This window comes from Priapulus caudatus, unplaced genomic scaffold (genome assembly GCF_000485595.1).
Source record: "Priapulus caudatus unplaced genomic scaffold, Priapulus_caudatus-5.0.1 Scaffold42, whole genome shotgun sequence".
Lineage (NCBI taxonomy): Eukaryota > Metazoa > Priapulida > Priapulimorpha > Priapulimorphida > Priapulidae > Priapulus > Priapulus caudatus.
The window spans coordinates 383,049-402,412 of NW_014577103.1; the positions used below are offsets into that span (position 1 = coordinate 383,049).

At 43.8% G+C, this 19,364-nt stretch overlaps 3 protein-coding genes across 3 annotated transcripts in view; 2 read left to right on the forward strand and 1 right to left on the reverse strand.

Annotated features, from left to right (window-relative positions):
• The first annotated feature begins 399 nt into the window (after positions 1-399).
• On the forward strand, positions 400-9,583 carry LOC106820673 (D-beta-hydroxybutyrate dehydrogenase, mitochondrial-like). Its single transcript, XM_014825175.1, has 5 exons — positions 400-1,735; positions 5,638-5,859; positions 6,912-7,094; positions 7,668-7,805; positions 8,284-9,583. Exons 1-5 carry the CDS (start codon positions 1,345-1,347, stop codon positions 8,622-8,624), a joined length of 1,275 nt encoding a protein of 424 aa, XP_014680661.1. The 5' UTR covers positions 400-1,344; the 3' UTR covers positions 8,625-9,583.
• Positions 9,584-12,193: 2,610 nt separating this feature from the next.
• LOC106820669 (ras suppressor protein 1-like) lies at positions 12,194-17,966 on the forward strand. Its single transcript, XM_014825171.1, has 9 exons — positions 12,194-12,387; positions 13,243-13,293; positions 13,407-13,474; positions 13,828-13,880; positions 14,256-14,374; positions 14,694-14,776; positions 15,151-15,265; positions 15,677-15,809; positions 16,296-17,966. Exons 1-9 carry the CDS (start codon positions 12,282-12,284, stop codon positions 16,390-16,392), a joined length of 825 nt encoding a protein of 274 aa, XP_014680657.1. The 5' UTR covers positions 12,194-12,281; the 3' UTR covers positions 16,393-17,966.
• Positions 17,967-18,233: 267 nt separating this feature from the next.
• Positions 18,234-19,364, reverse strand: part of LOC106820670 (NADH dehydrogenase [ubiquinone] 1 alpha subcomplex subunit 8-like) — a 3,749-nt gene continuing 2,618 nt past the window's right edge. Inside the window, exon 3 of the mRNA XM_014825172.1 lies at positions 18,234-18,914. Within this exon, the coding sequence (XP_014680658.1) occupies positions 18,692-18,914 (223 nt within the window). The 3' untranslated portion in view covers positions 18,234-18,691. The remainder of the gene's footprint in view (positions 18,915-19,364) is intronic.

Genomic DNA, 19,364 nt, shown 5'->3' on the forward strand with positions numbered 1-19,364 from the left:
CACACACTCACACGGCGTATGTGTGGCGGTGTGGCGTTACGGCGTGCGCGACCCGCGCTGCTATCTCACACAAATGAGGGCTTCGCGTTCGCATGAGGTCAGCTAAAAATACTAGCCGCTTTATATTTAGACGCAGCAGCGCGCTCGCGTCGTTGACGCGTGGCCACGATATGCAATTCTGGCCGTTGAAACCCTCTGTCGTTAAGAACCCGTGCCTGTGCGTGTATATATATGCATGCCCGTGTGTGTGTGTCGTCGTCGGCCGGTGTGGCGCTTTCCTCGCCCACGATTCGTCTCCGGTGGTTAATTAAACGAACGAACGAGTTAAGCGTGGAGCACTCGACGTCACGGTCTCGGCGTACGTGGCGCCCTCATCGTGACGTCATCTCGTCTGTCATGCGACAGTGGTGTTAATCGTCAACAGTCGCTGACGTCCCTGCAGTATAGCACTCGAAACCTCGTATCTCCTGTTTCTCGCGCGTATATATATTTATATATATACATGTATCGACCGGGTAGCGAAACCGCGCTTGACTGACATCTTCATCGTGCGTGGAAAATTTACACCGAGCGAGATCGCGATGCCGTGGAAGCGATGTGGCGGCTTGCGGAAGCGCTGAGAGTTCGGAGCATGAATGCTAGTCGTTCGGAGCCTGGCCTCGCGAGCGCGAGCGTGTATGTATACTGTAGCAGGGGGAGTCTGAGTATGCGTAGTTGAACAAGGTCCCCGGCGGTAGAGGCAGTAGTGTTTTACAGCCGCGTATGTGTCTTCGGCTAAATATAGCTGATGGGGTATGAAAATAACCTGCATACGCTTAGCGCGTCCTGAGCTCTATACATGCCGTATTCAGTTCCTTGTTTTGGCCGAAGTACAGGTTTTTCTTCGGCGCGTGTACACACACGGGCGCACACGCACGCACGCGCGGGCGTCGGGCGCGTGCAGTACGGAAAACGGGTTTCGCGTCGGATCCGGTCTGCCGACGTATTGTTGTGACAACGAGTCATGCGGGGGGTGGTGACCGCCGTCGCCACGCATTAGAAGCACTCCCTGCGGATCGCCGCATCTTTCCGGATCGCCGTGCGAGGCAAGCACCCTTGAAATCACCGCGTGCGTCACGGGGATGGCGATGCGATGGTGTGCGGCTGATGAACGAGGTTTGCGGAGATGCGCCGAAGCAGCGCTGGCACATGGCACCGGAATTCCCCGCATCGCCGTCACGCAGGCGTTGACGACCTGCCCGTCACCGCGTGTCACCGAAACTTCTTGGTGACGCGAGTGACAGTGCTGCTTGTCGCAGGTCCGTGCCGTCGGCCCGCCGCTCCGCGGACACGACCGCTTCGTCGATGATCACGCTAGCGGCGGACGCCACCGCCACGTCGATGTTCACGCTAGCGGCGGACGCCACCGCCACGTCGATGGTCACGCTAGCGGCGGACGTCGTCTCTCTCGCGACAGCCTGCGTCGAGCAATGGAGAGAGACGCTCGCCAGCGTGTCGCTGTTCGCTCTAGCGGCCTACCTCGTCGCACTGGTGAGACTCTACCGGCGCGGACATCTTGCCCTCTGCTGGTCGCTCGCGAGGACCGTGCTGCTTGTGTTCGTCGGCACGCTGATGACGTCACGTTTCCTTGGCGACGCGTTGGGCCTGCTCGTGCTGGCGATATTCGTTGGTCTGACGTGGACGGATATGGCCAAGGTGGAGGTGAAGCCGACCGGTAAAGCAGTCCTCATAACAGGTGCGTGTCGCAGAAGTTGTGTACGTACGTGTAGGTGTGTACGTACATGTAGTTGTGTACGTACGTGAAGGTATGTACGTACGTGTAGGTGTGTGCGTATGTGTATATGTGTGCGTACGTGTATGTGTGTACGTACGTGTAGGTGTGTACGTACGTGTAGGTGTGTACGTACGTGTAGGTGTGTACGTACGTGTATGTGTGTAGGTGTGTACGTACGTGTAGGTGTCTACGTACGTGTAGGTGTGTACGTACGTGTAGGTGTGTACGCACGTGTAGGTGTGTACGTACGTGCAGGTGTGTACGTACGTGTAGGTGTGTACGTACGTGTAGGTGTCTACGTACGTGTAGGTGTCTACGTACGTGTAGGTGTCTACGTACGTGTAGGTTTGTACGTACGTGTATGTGTGTAGGTGTGTACGTACGTGCAGGTGTGTACGTACGTGTAGGTGTGTACGTACGTGTAGGTGTATATACGTACGTGTAGGTGTATATACGTACGTGAAGGTGTGTACGTACGTGTAGGTGTGTACGTACGTGTAGGTGTGTACGTACGTGCAGGTGTGTACGTACGTGTAGGTGTGTACGTACGTGTAGGTGTGTACGTACGTGTAGGTGTGTACGTACGTGCAGGTGTGTACGTACGTGTATGTGTGTACGTACGTGTAGGTGTGTACGTACGTGAAGGTATGTACGTACGTGTAGGTGTGTACGTACGTGTAGGTGTGTACGTACGTGTAGGTGTGTACGTACGTGTAGGTGTGTAGGCCTACGTACGTGTAAGTGTGTACGTACGTGAAGGTGTGTACGTACGTGTAGGTGTGTACGTACGTGTAGGTGTGTACGTACGTGTAGGTGTGTAGGCATACGTACGTGTAAGTGTGTACGTACGTGAAGGTATGTACGTACGTGAAGGTGTGTACGTACGTGTAGGTCTGTACGTACGTGCAAGGCCGTACGTAGGAAATTTTCTGTAGGGGGGCAAATACGTAGGAAATGATCTGTAGGGGGGGCAAAGGTACTCCCCACGCCCTCTATTGCCCTATTTGTCCCATTAAAAGGCATACTCTGAAAATCTCTAGGGGGGGCAACTGCCCCTGCTGCCCCCCTGCTGCGTACGGCCTTGTGTACGTGAAGGTGTGTACGTACGTGCAGGTGAAGGTGTATACGCGTCTGTACGTGCGTGCACGCGCGCATGCTTCGCGCAGGGCAAAGATGTTTGTTTTAGATCGAGAAGTGTATACGTATATTAATTGATAGAAACGCTTATCGGCTCGTAATATAATGAGAACCGAGACTTCCGACCGCAGCCGTTGCAGTTTACTATTACCGACGCTTCACTTCGCCACGCGGGTAAACATCGCGTGCATCTTCTTCAGCTTCCCGCTTCTCAGCATCCCTGCGCAGCATCCCGCGGCGCTAGTCGTGAAACTTATGGCTGTTTTTGCAACAATCCTGAAATATCGGATAACATTTCCGCCGCCTGCACGTCGCGATTTGCGCACTTGCGATTCATCTATCTATCCATCAATGTATGTATCTATGTAACTATCTATCTATCTATCTCTCCATTTATCTATCTATCCATCTATTTTTCTATCTATGCGTATATATTGTCGCGCGGATGCGACGACGATTGTACATGCTCACGGGAGCGATCGGGAGGCGCTTTGTCAGAAGGATATTCCATTAGAAATTACGTAAACATATAGCCAGTTTTTTTAAAGATATCGTTTCAATCTACTACGAATATCGAACGACGAAATACTCTCGAGTACGAGGATAGAGTCTAGCGCTCACTCACACCACTTGAAGTCTATAATTTCACGCCAATTTCAGGCTAACTCTCCGGCTATGGGCTCCAAGCCGTAGCGAATCTAGTAAAGCTCAGTATAGACCAGTCTTAAATATTATTCATGACCTGGGGTCATCGCACGAAAACGAGGCTAAGCTAGGCAATTTTGTAAACAATGGCTGCTCAGGCAGGCACGCACAGAGGGGGTACACGCACGTACACGCGGATACACGCACGTACACGCAGGTACACGCAGATACACGCACGTACACGCAGATACACGCGTGTACACGGAGATACACGCGGTACACGCACGTACACGCGGGTACACGCACGTGCACGCAGATACACGCACGTACACGTACACGCAGATACACGCACGTACACGCGGGTACACGAAGATAAACGCACGTACACGCGGGTACACGCAGTACACGCAGATACACGCACGTACCCGCGTGTACGTGCGAGTATCTCCGCGTACCCGCGTGTATCTGCGTGTACGTGCGTGTACCCGCGTGTATGTGCGTGTACGTGCGTGTACCCGCGTGTACGTGCGTGTATCTGCGTGTACGTGCGTGTACCTGCGTGTGCGTGCGTGTATCTCCGTGTACCCGCGTGTACGTGCGTGTATCTGCGTGTACCCGCGTGTACGTGCGTGTACCCCCTCTGTGCGTGCCTGCCTGAGCAGCCATTGCCTAGCTTAGCCTCGTTTTCGTGCGTGACCCCAGGTCATGAATAATAATTAAGAATGGTCTATAGGTGTTGAACAACAGTAGAGGGCGTCCATAGGCTGCAGGCCTGAATAAGCATCGAACAGAAATTAATTAAAAATACGCACACTGTTACTGCGCTTACAAAACATACACTTTATTCATGTTAAATAACTACAGATTCGTGCTCTATGCTCCGCTCGAAACTTTTGCCAGCTCTATGATCCGAATTTCTACAGAGTAGTCGGATCCCGTTTCATACACAAAAATGGCCGACCGGCGACCATGGCTACGCCACTAGCTGGAATTGCACAATTACACAACAAGAATAATTTTACTTCTATTGCTTTCTAGACGTCCACAAGGCATCTAACTTGCGTGCATTATGCAAATTATTGCACTCTAGTGCCGAATTTCGGCGAAACGCCAAAAAAGGCCTTTTCTAGAGACGAAATAGTGCAATGGTGAACAATTGCGGAAGCTTACTGTTGTACACCTCCTATACGGGGAATGGTTTCGGGGTGCCCATGCGTTCCATACCCGGGGCATCTGGTGTAACAGTCGACCAACGTCGTGGCGTAAATGAAGACTTATGCGCTAGTCGCCGTGCGTGACGAGCGCGTATACAGACATCGGCTGCTGTGCTGTAGCGAACTTAGTAGTGCGATCTAACCGAGCATTGGTTCAGTGAGAGTTCATACATCAGCAGCCTACTTGCTTTATACATGCACGCGCGAAAAGTTATATACGCGTCTACGCGTGCTGATTAAGCATATTTTCGTATATATTATATAATATATATAATTATATTATATATAATGTATTTACGTATATATTAAACGTAGTATAAAATGATTCAATTATTCATATCATAGATAAAATCAGGAGTAGATAATAGAAGGACCGACCGATTTACCGACCGACTCGCCAAAACGCTGCTACTCGACACATTTTACTGGCCGATTAAAACAAAACAAAAATTATTTCGTTTCGCAAAAAAACCAAAAATCAAATTCGTTCCGCAAAATCATACCTACACAAAACAGAATATACAATATATATACACACATCTTGTCAAAACAATTTTTTTTTTCACCTACCTACCTACTCGGTACCCTGAGAGGCGAGTAGGTAAAGGGGAAACAAACAATTTTTTAAGGGTGGCCTCTAGGGTTCTCCACGCGACAACATTACCGAATAACCTCAACCATAGCTCGCGCACCTTCGCGGCGATTACACATTATTAAATAAATATTAAATACAACGGCGATGCGCTAGCAGGTTCATGTTAACACCATCGCCAATATGCCCTCATAAAATCAATAAAACCAATCAATCGATGAACCCAGCTATTTATTATCGTTAGTGTATGTATCCGTGTGTGTGTATATACGCAGGCTGCGACCGAGGACTGGGCTACGAGTTTGCACGCTTGTTCGACTCGCTGGGTATGTACGTGTTCGCCGGCGTTCTGGATTCGAAAAGCGTGGGTGCCGCCACGTTAGAAAGATTCGGCTCCTCGCGCCTCACCGTCATCCAGATGGACGTCCGCAATCTCCGCCAGGTGGAGCTGGCGGCGACCGTCGTCGAAGAGAAACTGCGCGTCGCTGGTATTGAAGGTGATCAGTCAATTTGTAAAAATCAATTTGTAAAAATCATTTTACAAATCAGCGGATTTGTAACGCGCATCTGTTCTACTGTAAACGTTCATGCAATAACACATCTAGAAGTATCGGAAATGATATAGCTACTCTAGCTGTAATCCAACCGCGATAAACAGCATATCTAGAAATGACGTACATGTATACTTGTTTTTTTTAACAATATCTTTATAATGTTTATTATTTTCATTGTCCGGTCATTCACATAATGTGTCATGCGTGCCTGCGTGATCATGAATACTATAAAGTTAGAAGAGTAACGTGAATTAGTACGAAGGTACAAGATTATTTAGTAATGATCAATTTCAGATATCGGCTATGATATTAGGTTGTATCTACTGCGCCGCGTATATCACTCCGTTCGCGTACGCGAAATAGCTATGGTTTGACAAACGATTACTCATCAGCTAGCCCAGATAATTATTCTTAGTTAATCAAGCTGAATTCCAAGGAAGCAAAAGTGTTCCGCTGCAACGCATTTGACGTTTGAATGCTCGAGATGAACAGTTAAATGTGTTAATACATGGTTGTATATACACGCACTTTCGCGTCCTACCTGTTTTGAACACTCGCAGTTGTAAAGTAAAATTATTTTATGACAGTGAAGGTTTATTACTTTAATGTCGATGATTCTCTGTGCTTACCTTTCGCGGCAACGAAAAGTTTTATTGTTTTATTGCAATATAATAAATTATAATATATAAATCGCGCGCATGCGCAAATAAGATCAACTTCCAGCTATGAGCTTCCAGGGGTTAATAATGACAATTATTAATTGGTTAAACATTTTAAATATATTAATATATTTATCAAATATGATTTAATATATTGATTTATATTTTTATTTATTTGTCATTATTAACCCCTGGTTATACCGATCGCGTTACAGCGAATATTTGCTCAGGACATCGCTTCAATCTAATAGTATATAACAATAGATTGTGCCTATTTACGAAATAGATCTCCACCTACGCAACCGCTTATTAAGCATACTATTTACGTTGATTTAGGTGTGTGGGCACTGGTGAACAATGCAGCTATATTTAGCTATGGTGAAGTGGATTTCATTCCCCTTAATCAACTGGAGAAGGTGATCAGCGTGAACGTGATGGGAACCATACAGGTCACTCAGCGCTTCATGCATCTCATCAAGGCTGCTCAGGGTAGAGTCATCAACATGGCAAGCTTTACGGGCAAGTCTTTAGGGCGACTTCGCGCGCTGTGTGCTCGTGCATGATCGCGTGTGCGTGCGTGGGAGCGTTCGTGTGTGTAAGTGCGTTTGTGCGTGCGTGCGTGTTTGACGCGAAGCACGTACATGCAAGAGCTATATACGCGAGCCGTCTCTTGTAACATACTCGTGTGCGGTAGCGCGCGAGCACCATGGAAAATAGTTCTGCAATAATTTGAAACGGGAGGCGACAGAGCGCGCTGCGTGTTCGTGCGCGTTCGTGTGTGTGTGTGTGTGTGTGTGTGTGTGTGTGTGTGTGCGTGTACGTATGCGTTGTTCATATATAGAAACAAAGAGAAAAAGATAGACAACTATATAGATAGATTGAAAGAGAGAGAGAGAGCGAGAGACAGAGAGAGAGAGAGAGAGGGGGATGAGAGAAAATCCCGATAACGAGTGTATAAAATAGGAAATCGAAAAAAGGATAGAATAGAGCGAAGAAGAACGAGGAGACGATAATGATATATATGATATCTGACTCTATACGATTCTTAATCTAAGCTAAATCACAAACTAAAACACAATTTTGTGATAACAGGTGTAGCGGCTGTTTCGCCTCTGGGACCGTACGTGATTTCCAAGCATGCATTTGAAGCATTTAGCAATCTTCTCAGGAAAGAAATGAGGAAGTGGAACGTCCGTGTAGTCGTAGTTCGACCAATGGGATTTGACACAGGTAAGTCAAACTCAAACGTCATCCATTATCCATATCTACTGCAAAATCAACCAGAATGCAACTCCATTTAAAATTGCAAAAACATGCTATAGGCAGAGATAGGCAGGATATATATATGCTGAGCGTTTTTCAGTTTTACACATCACGCATTTCTCGCTTTTATTCCGGCAGGTAATTTGAATAAGGAAGTCGATAATTATAGCGACAACGACTATTTACAGTTTTATACGTCAATTATCACGCACTTCCCCCCTTTCGTTCCAGCATGTAATTTGAATAAAGAAGTTGATGATTATGGCAAAAATCGACAATTTACAGTTGTATAGTTTTAAACGCCAGTTATCACGCTTTCCCTCGGTTTATTCCGGCAGGTAATATACATAAAGACGTCTATGACTATGGCGACAAAGACAATCTACAGTTTTATAGTTCAGCACGTCATTTATCACGCATTTCCCCCGCTTTATTATTTCGGCAGGTAATCTGAATAAAGACCTCGTCGAAAATCTCATCGACGAACTCTGGGACGACATGCATCCGCTGAAACGGGAAGAGTACGGCAAGATGTACATTCGCAACGTGTACGAGTCGTTGGCGGCCATACCTCGCGAGAAGGACTTCTCAGCGCCACTCGCAGCCATACGAGCGGCGGTAATGTCGGTGTCGCCGAAGAACGAGTACCATTGCGGCGCCTTCGGACGGACGCTGTCGTTGCTCAATCACTTCCTACCTAGTGCCATCACCGACCAAATCATATTCTACGGACCTCTCAATAAACAAGTTCGACCAAAAGCATTGTTGTGCAAGCGCTCAAGTTAACAGAACCGGGTGTGTAGTTGATGCGAGGCGGCTGTTCGGCGTGGGATGATGGTGATAGCCACGGTGACGATGACACCGACGACAACGATGATGATAATGACGATGACGCCGACGACAACGATGATGATAATGACGACGACGAGGACGATAACGATGATGATAATGACGACGACGAGGACGATGACGAGGACGACGACGATGACGATAATGTCGGTAGCGATTATAGCGTATACCGCATTCCTGGTTGATTACCCCAGTGGGGTGGTTTAACTGTGTTTCATCATAAAGGTTGCGGTTTCATCGAGCCGTGTTGCTGCCCAAACGGGAACTTGGAACGCCAAGCTGCTCAGACATGTATCTGTCTTATTCAGGCTACGTGTTAACGCCCGTACGTTTCACGACCACAGTCTTACGAAACTGGCGCAAAAATAACGGGAGAAAATAAAGAGAGCACATTTCTTTATTCCCGTTCTGAGCCCCGTGTTTCCCACTCGTTGAGTATAAATAGAGCGCCATAGAGCCTGGCTTGGCTGTTTGGGATACAGAAGCTGGCTGTATCGTACAGTTACTCATATCGGTACCAATAATGCACAATTTATTATAGTTATAGTAAGTGAATCAATCGCTATGTTATCGAAAGCAACGGCGCTGTGGGGGCTAATACTAGTTGTGGGGCTAGCAGGAAACATGAGATAACATGTAAGAGTTAACGGTATTTTTGTTATACGTGACTTTGTGCTGAAATGTTTACAAGGCTTAACTCGATCAACTTACGAGTGTGTTCGTAACGTTTTTCTCTTTTCATTTTTTACTTGGATTTTTTTTTATCAGAGAACGTGTGCAAGTGGTGTAATATTTAAAATAACTAGCGGGTGAGTCTAGCGATGGGGGTAGTCTGGATGCATGTAGAATCCGAATCAGCTTGTTGACGAATAAAATGTATCGCTATAGGTAAACAACCAGCTTGGTTATTGTCTCGAGTTTGGTACGTGTTCGCGTCACGCGTAGGCTACACATCATTCACCAACACACACACACACACAACACACACACACACACACGACACACACCACACACAACACACACACACACACACACACACACACACACACACACACACACGTGCGCGCATAGTATATATATATATCGTTATATATATATATACGCACTGCACGTGCGCGCACACACGCGCTCGCATGCTAACCACAAAATTCTTTATCGGTTAAAAATCTAAAATGCCCAACGTGATATTCGCAGCTGTCCTGATAGAGCTGAGGCGTCTCGTTTCACAATATCTATATTGACCTTTTCTCAGTACTTTGTAAATATTTGCATTTCTCACTAAATTCTATACGAATAAAGTATGCCTATATAATAATTTGATGTTTGTCACACTTATGTTGAAAACATACATGTCAATTTCAAGGCTGGTTTTATCACAAAACATGTTATTTACATAATATATTTAACTGTAAAGTGTAATACCTCAAAGGAGAAATGATATGTGCACATAAGCCCATAGGTTAAAAGAGCAACATATAGTCATTACCATCCCATCTCTTTATAGGGCTGTGACATTTTTGGGCTTGGAAAAATCAAATAAAAGCGTAATAAATGTAAATAATATTCCCTCAAATTTAGGGGGGCGGTTCCCTGATTACCGCCCAGAAACTATACGGTCCGGCATGATTAGGTGCCTATCGTTGCCAATTTCCCTACAGCAATAGCGGAATACCTGTGCTCGGGCATGCCCAATAACTGGCCCCCTATACTGTAGAATAATGTTTTGTGGAATTTGTACTATTTAAATTAGGATAGTTTTTAATCGTGCATAGTTTAATCGTAATAGCGTTAAGTACATCCTCTATAATGTAGCCAGATTGTGCACTGACTAATATATGCAGCGGGCACCTTACATGCAAGATCTTCGTCCTATTTCTAAAGAGAGGTCAACTGATGGAATGTTATCATATAAATCCCGTGCCACAGCTGGGGCGAGGGACTGGGAGGTCAACGGGGAAGGACGGGAGTGGATGAAGTAGCAGTTTTGTAGCCCTACAACCTAGGAGAGCTTAATTATAAATACAGATTACTGATTAAAAATTTATTCCATAAATCTATGCTGAGATACCCCTAACCATACTAAATGCATATTATTCAAAAATATAAACTCTTCTGCGTGAGATATTTTGCATGCGCTTACATACTAACGTAGCCAGGTTGTTGTACGGACTGATATATGCAGCGGGCACCTTACATGCAAGATCTTCGCTATTTCTAAGAGTAGGTCAACTGATGGAATGTTATTATATAAATCGATGCTAGAATACCTCCTCTCGATATTAAATGTATATGCGTCGCAAAATTTTATTCTTTTTGAGAGATATTGCGCATGCGCGAGCACCGTTTCAGGCGTGTAGTACGGAATGAAGGCAACTGCATAATATAGGTTACCGACAGAGAGAGCGTGGTTGGAGACTGAGGAAAGGCGGCATGGAAGATAGCTGAGGGGCGGTAAAAAAAGAAGGCGGACGAGGGACATGGGAGGTCAAGGGGAAGGATGGGAGTGGATGAAGTAGCAGTTTTCACCCTACAAGCTAGGGCGCTCTCTTAATTATAAACACAGATATACTGATAAAAATTTATTCCATAAATCTATGCTGAGATACCCCCTAACCATATTAAATGCATATTCTTCACAAAATATAACTCTTCTGGTGCGATATTTCGCATGCGCTTACATAGTAACGCAGCCAGATTGTGTACTGGCTCATATATGCAGCGAGCATCTTACATGCAAGATCTTCGTCCTATTTCTCAAGAGAGGTCTACTGATGGGATGTTATCATAGAAATTCCTGCTAGAATACCTCCTCTCGATATTAAATGCATTATCTTCTCAAAATTGTATTCTTCTTGGGAGATATTGCGCATGCGCGAGCACCGTTTTATGCCTGCAGTACGGACTGAAGGCAACTGCATAACATAAGTAACCGGCAGAGAGAGAGAATGGTTGGAGACTGAGGAAAGGCGGCAGGGAAGATAGCTGAGGGGCTGTAGAAAAAAAGGAGGCTGAGCGAGGGACATGGGAGGTCAAGAGAAAGGACGGGATTGGATGAAGTCAGAGTTTTGCACGCTGCAAGCTAGGAAGCTCTCCTAATTATATACACAGGTCTACTGATAAAAATTAATGACATAAACCCATGCTGAGATACCCTCTAACCATATTAAATTCATATTCATCACAAAATATAACTTCTCTGGTGAGATATATCGCATGCGCTTATTATAATGCCTTTCCTTGACTTTATACAAATAAATCAGCCAATAGATGGCGATATGTGACTGAGCCAGCCAGTCAGTGAAAGGAAGTTGCCCTCCACCCAGTTTTTACGAATGATGAAATAAAAGCATGTTAAATGGAGAATCGTAATCTGTGTGGGCAAGAGGAGCAATTTTCCCCTATATTTTGGAGCAAATTAAAGAATAAGCGTAATGAACAATCCGTCGTTTGAACAATAGAAACACCTAACTGCCAACTGGTATTAACATTCACCACACGATGGCAGCACTGCTGTGTGTTTGGGAGTGTCCAAGTGGAATTTAATAGTTCTTCGTTTTATATTCCTTTTGCTTTTGGCTAATGTAGAGCTGCACTATGTCGAAAACGAAGAAGTCAGTGGACGAATGCAAGGAAACGAAGAATCCAGAGTTGGATCTTGTTGACAGGGGAATTTCGGCTATTTCAGAAATTACTGATCTAAGTAGGTCTCTTACTCAGTCTTCCTCAAGATTACTTAGGTTCATGGACATAGGGTCTATGTCCCCCAGGGTACTGCCGGAACGTACCCTGGTAGCTATTTGATATGATTAGGGTTAGTGTTAGGGTTAGGGAGTAGGCGTAGGCGACTCCCTAGACTTGTTAGTGGAGTAGGCGAGGTACGGTCTGGCATATTAGATAGTACCAGGGTACGTTCCGGTATATACCGGTATACCAGGCGGTACCCTAGGGGGACATAGACCCTCTCAGCCTTACTCAGTCTTAGCATAGCTCTTAGTCTTAGCTAATGACATGTCAATGATGTATGTCAGTAGGAAGATACACATGCTTGAGAATTGAGAAGCTCAGAAGGGTGCAAATCCACTTTAGGCACCTTAGGTATCACGAAGTGATGCACAGATTTCTGTGTATCATCAACTGATGCGCAGACTTTCCGTATATCAAGGAATGATGCAAAAACCCTAACCCTAACCCAACCCTAACCCTAACACACTTTGTGATACCTAAGCCAAGTTTATACTTTGTGACTTAGGGTTAGGGTTAGGGTTTTTGCATCATTCCTTGATATACGGAAAGTCTGTGCATCAGTTGATGATACACAGCAATCTGTGCATCACTTCGTGATACCTAAGGTGCCTAAAGTGGATTTGCGCCGCTCAGAAGGTTTATATGACATTGAGCTGTTGGAGAAAATCCTTCATTAATTTCACCAGGAATGAATTTGTTTTTATTCACTGGTGATATTACCTGATTGCAATTAGTGTATCATGTAACTTGTTTATCTAGTAATAATGTTTATCTAGTAATAATGTTTATCTAATGTATTTTGTAATTGCAGTGAGCTTGCGACATCTGACACGGATAACTCTTGCACACAACAAGATTGAAGGTAAATATTCCAATGTGTGAAACTTAAGTGATTGCAATGCATTTGCCTGAGCAGGGTCTTTTAGATTAAATATGCAAGTTAATTCTTAAATCAATAAATTGTTTTTCTTTTAGTTATCCCACCAAATATTGCTGATCTCTCAAACTTGGAACATCTGAATGTCTTCAACAACCACATTACAGTAAGTGCCAATGTGTCAAGTTTATACATGTGTGTGCATTTAAACGTAGACTATTGTCATCTAATTAGCACTATTGGGAAATGCTAGAATAACAGACACATTGTCTTTTAGAAGTTCATATAAGCTTACCATCAAATTAATATTAGTTTGTCTAACGTCACATGTTGTCTTACAAACAGATTTCTCAGTGTTGTTTGTCAACATTCCAACTAAACATTTGATTCGAGTTTACACGCCTGGGTCACTTGACAATAATAGCTCTAATAGCTCAATAATCTCTTTCATGTGCTATGCAATCCGTAATGTAAAAATATAAAAATAATAGCTCTGTTATAAATGTGTGCTAATTGCAGGAACTTCCCATCACATTGTCTACCATGCCCAACCTGAGGATTCTCAACGTTGGGTAAGTATGCCTATGTAGAATAGCTAAAATATCATATAATTCGTGGATCTTCTTCTTCGTTCTTCGTCACAGTACCTTGGACTATAAACTGTATTCTTTATAAGGTTACCCCTAACAAAAATTCTCTAAGAATGCAGCAGTACATGTCACTCCCCTTACATTTTGTTATCATATAAAAATTGGTATTGTGTTTATGCATTCTAAATAAAGTGGATAGTTAAAGATGATGATATGCTGTGTGATAACCTGAGCTCGTAGTCGGTTGTGTTTTCTTAAGAATACAGCAGTACCTACCACTCCCTAACGTTTTGTCATCATAGTCGTTCGTGCATTCTAACGCCGTCTCTCACGGCGTCGCATCGTCGATACTTGCAGGATGAACAGATTGAATTCCCTACCCCGTGGCTTCGGTGCTTTCCCTTCTCTCGAGGTGCTCGACCTCACCTACAACAACCTCAGCGAGAAAACTCTTCCTGCGAACTTCTTCGTGATGGGTAGGTTTGCCTGGCGTGCGTATAGCGACCCTACAATATAGAACGTATTGCCGAACTTAAGAAAGGCTCATCCCTGGTCCCACTCAAATGATGTTGGGCAAGGCATATTATTCTAGTAGCAAGGCATATTATTCTAGGAGTGTGTCAGTTTGAATGTCAGTTGAATTACGTGAACTGCATACATCGTATACATGTATGAGGTAGATAATAGAGCAGTGAAAAAAACGTTTTAACTTTCATTTATTTGTACTTTGTAACTCTTTAGGTGTATCCACTAATTAATGCAGCTCAGCGTATGACATGTTGTTTTCTGTTGCAGCAAGCCTGAGAGCTCTTTATATGGGCGATAACGAGTTTGAATATCTGTCTCCAGAGATCGGCTTGTTGAAGAATCTCCAAATTGTAAGTAGATGTGCAGCTTGAATCACTAGTTTGTCAGTGGCACAATGCATTTTCAGACAAAAAACCATGTACTTTGTTGTGGGAGCATGTGTTCAATGTATTACACCTAGCAGTGGTAGCAAAACAGGAAAACAGAGCTTTGCAGGGTTGTTCTCTCACATAAATAAAGATGATCTAAAATGGTAGTGCATTATGTCTAGCTCTCGAGGGACAAAAGATGCTTTTCAAGCTGTGTCAGTTTGTACCGTAATACGCCCTATTGTTATACTTCTTGTTTCCGAGAAATGTAAATCTTGGGTTAGAAGTTTTTAGGTCGAGTCTGATTTTTTGCACCTCGTCAGGTTTTACCCGAATATTTATTTGTGTCACCACAGTTGGTGCTGAGGGAGAACGATCTCGTTGCTCTACCGAAAGAGATAGGTGAACTGGTTCGGCTGCGGGAGCTCCATCTACAGGGCAACCGACTAACCGTTCTGCCTCCGGAGTTGGGTAAGTGTAAAACACGACAGAAACGCCATGAGAACGCATAAGCTCTACGCCCACCAGAGTTGGGCAAGTGTAAAACACGACAGAAACGCCATGAGAAACAAGTGTAAAACACGACAGAAACGCCATGAGAACGCATAAGCTCTACGCCCACCAGAGTTGGGCAAGTGTAAAACACGACAGAAACGCCATGAGACTACATCATCTCGACGCCCTCTCTTCTGAGTGTCGATGGGCTAGAAATTATCATCCACTTGCTCTGACTGCGTACGTATGCATGTGTGCATTTCGCAGGGCTAGAAACCATCTCACACTTGCTCTGACTGCGTACGTACACATGTGTGCATTCCGCAGGGCTAGAAACCGTCTCCCACTTGCTCTGACTGCGTACGTACGCATGTGTGCATTTTGCAGGGAATCTCGACTTGGTCGGTTCACGTCAGGTCGTGAAGCTGGAGGATAATCCGTGGGTGCCGCCTGTAGCTGACCAACTGCAGGTCGGAATGTCTCATGTCATGGACTACATCCGCTCGGAGACGTACAAATAGTGAGTGCAGGGGCTTTATAGGGAGAGTTTTCGTGATGACGGAAGCGCATCGATTTGTAGCGACGTGAAATATTGCCAGTGGAAGTTAATGAATAACTGATTATAACTATAAATAATTAATACGTGACAGGAGTGCGTATTCCGAAAGGTGATAGGGGCATCTGATTAATAGCAACCCGCATAGCATCCAACTGAAATACGACTACCAACGCGCAACCGTTAGAAAATGTGCAAACCCCCCTCCCTACAGCTTGATCGACTGTAGAGTCTTGAAAGAGATTGTAGCAGTGATTGCGTAATGTGGCATTTAGCCGCAGATTGGTCGCTTTCCTAGGACGTATGTTCTCCGATTGCGAAGCCGAGTGATAAATTGCGCAAATTGCGAAATCCTAGGCAACCATACTCGGCGAGTCTCAGCGTAGTCACGAGACTGGTGACGTTGTACTAGTGACAGCTCGCGAGGTTCCTTTGTTCTTCTTCCTGCAGTTTGTACGGGCGCCACATTGCCGCGGGAGCACCGCCTCCACCCAAGAGGATTGACAGATCGAAGAAGATCAGTCGCAAAGGGCAGCAGCATGCGTAGAGCTTGAATCGTTCATCGTTCGTGGACTACTGGGTTTCTTGAGAATCGTGTATTGAGCTGAATGTGCCAAATTTAATGGGCCGAGCGAAGCAGTGCTTCACATTTTGCACGTGAATCATGTTTGAACTGTTTTTAAACGGGTTAGGACCAGAGAGCCGTAGCGTTTCTCTTAAGTAGATGATGTAAGACAGCACGCTAGAGGATTGCAACAGTGTTTGGTAATAGTATGGTGCATATTTTTACCTCGACCAGATTTGACGTAGCTAGTATATTGGCAAGCCCAAATATTTGAACATTTGTTATTGACGATTTGTCTGAAAGTATTGCTTGAAGTTGGGGGAAATTAACATTTGTTCTTTTCGGTGTGTTGACATTGTAGCAGATGTGTGAGCAGTGGTGTTCACTCTGATAACATTGTATAGAATATTACACGTAGTTTTTGACTGCTTAGTAATTTTTAAAAATGTGTAAGATGTCATGCCAATTGTTGTGGGTGGTTTGCAGTAATCCATAAAATTCCCTATCATCTACTTCTGATAAAATGTGACTGCATGTTATTCCGAAGGTCTCCATGCATAAAGAACTAATGCCGTACAGAATCCCGTAGTCTCATTGATCACAGTAAAGCTTCATCAAATAATGTAAACTATATATCTGTGCCAGAAAACCCCTTGTTATTTACATTAGCGCAAGTTCTTATATAACTGTCAAACTCAAATTATTAATGGTGCTATAGTCCTAAGTGATAGAAGCTGATTTTGACGTTTGTTTTTTGGGTTTGCAGTCTGCTGTATATTATTAGCTGTATTATTATTAGCTGTATATTATGTTAGCTAGTTGGTGACAATATTGTAAAGTGTCCTAAAAATTACTTTATTAGTATTTACTTTATTACTCTATTTAACAGTTGTCGTTTTAGTGACGTTTATTTATAATCAAGCCGTGGAAACTTAGTTGTTTTACTAGCGCTACATGTAGTGAACATGTACTTTTTTATATTTTGTAACTTAATAAACCTTGTGGTGAAGTAAAATGTAGATGAAAAATGTCTACTATTATAGATCAGTTATTTTTAGGGACGTCTATTTATTCAGCTTACAAAAAAACGAATCATGAAGTGCCTTCCATATGGGGAATTGAACTTTTGACTATAACTTTCCAGTCGGGGTAAGGATAAAGTTCAGAGAATATCCTGGAAATAATTCTTGTATAAGTAACTCGTCTCGTTCCTTCGTGAAGTGCTAGTACTGCTAGGACATTAAACTATATAATTCCTTCGATGCATGTACTGTTTTGTGCACTTTGAATTGATGCTACAAAAATTTATGTAAACGTTTATCCAACATTGTTGTTAGTTTCGCTAGCAAGTAACGTGTCACTTCGTAGCTTTGTTATACTTGCACAAATTCGCAGTGGTTTTTCCAGGGATGAGAAGTGATATTATCTCGGTTTTTTTTGTATCCGTTTGCCATCTGTTTAATCATAGAATTGTTCCTGTTTCAATCTTGCAGATGTCACTAATCGGGACCCATATGCGACTTGGTAGATAGTAAATTATTACATTGGTACATGTACAACGGTGTAGTTTGTTTATATGAGTGCACCTTACTTCTTATCATGGCTCATCACGCCCACTGTGGAAAAGTAAAGGAATTCATAGAATAGATTCTTTTACCTTCACTCAGCATCTCACAATATACACACTATATACATATAATTAGAAGGAATATCATGTATCACTGCTGGCACGACGCTATTTATCATCCACCACCAGCAATATGAGTGGGAATAGTAGTATAGAAACTGGGTAGGGTGAATATTAAAATATAAAGAACACTACATTCCAGCTTCAACACTGGTTTTATTTTTACTTAACAGTAATTACATTATAACAATGTTTTGTTTGGGATTAAGAAGCCAATTTTAAGTCGATACTTATTACAAAGTGTTACTCATGTAAATTAACATAAAAAACAGTAGAACTAGTTGTTCAATTGAGCTTAATTGCGGGGTAACCTACCATATACTGTATATCATGCATTACCAATTGAAACCACTCGTATGTTTTCTCATGTTTTCACAACTCCGATTTTCAAATATCAGACTTCTTTTTACCGGAAGGCAAATCCTTCAAATATTAATAACCATGCCAGAAACTAAGACAAGCAGCTAACCACACAAGCGTAATTGCACGGGTATAACAACCGCAAACCCTCTCTCGCATTGGGCGTAACCCATTTGGATCTGTTTCGGTGTGATCCCCACTAAGTGCAGCCTATGCCTAGAGCTCTGTATGCATCTATTCAAACCAGTACTGTCTGCTGCCATATTTCGCTGGTGGTTTCGGGTAATCTGGTGGCAAGACCCGCGGTACGTCGGTGTAGATCTTTGGGGCCGGCGGCGGAGGCTGTGGACGGGCGGACTCGTGCATGTGTGGCCGCGAGTAAAAACCATTATATGGCCTCTCCATACCAAGGTTATCCAGCATGCACTTGTCATACACACCCTGACTATTCCTGCATCTGTAATTCAAGATAGAAGAATCGTGTTAACTATTCACGTGCATCGAGGTTGAGGTAGTCTTGCACTATTCATCGAGCATTTAGCATTTCATTAGGGGTATTCCAGTTAGACATATTGTATTAGATTCAATCACTTGCAAACTTAATGGATCTTACAGACATGAAATCCGACTCTAGCTGCATTAAAGTGCAAACATTACATTTCCCATACAAGACACAATTAACCCTACATTCAATTCCCTCCGTACAAAACAATTTAATTTTGGTGTTTTGGTGGATAACAGTTAGAAACCTGGTATATATATAAATAAATAAATAAATGAATATATATATATATATATATATATATATAGAGAGAGAGAGAGAGAAGAAGAGGAGGAGAGAGAGACAGAGAGAGAGAGAGAGAGACACAGAGAGAGAGACACAGAGAGAGAGACACAGAGAGAGAGA

Coding starts and splice junctions, on each gene's coding strand:
- LOC106820673 (XM_014825175.1), top strand. CDS start 1,345: ATGATCACGCTAGCGGCGGACGCCACCGCCACGTCGATGTTCACGCTA. Junction 5,860..6,911: donor GCGCGTCGCTGGTATTGAAG/GTGATCAGTCAA, acceptor ACGTTGATTTAG/GTGTGTGGGCACTGGTGAAC. Junction 7,095..7,667: donor CAACATGGCAAGCTTTACGG/GCAAGTCTTTAG, acceptor TTGTGATAACAG/GTGTAGCGGCTGTTTCGCCT.
- LOC106820669 (XM_014825171.1), top strand. CDS start 12,282: ATGTCGAAAACGAAGAAGTCAGTGGACGAATGCAAGGAAACGAAGAAT. Junction 12,388..13,242: donor TTCAGAAATTACTGATCTAA/GTAGGTCTCTTA, acceptor TTGTAATTGCAG/TGAGCTTGCGACATCTGACA. Junction 14,375..14,693: donor TGCGAACTTCTTCGTGATGG/GTAGGTTTGCCT, acceptor TTTCTGTTGCAG/CAAGCCTGAGAGCTCTTTAT.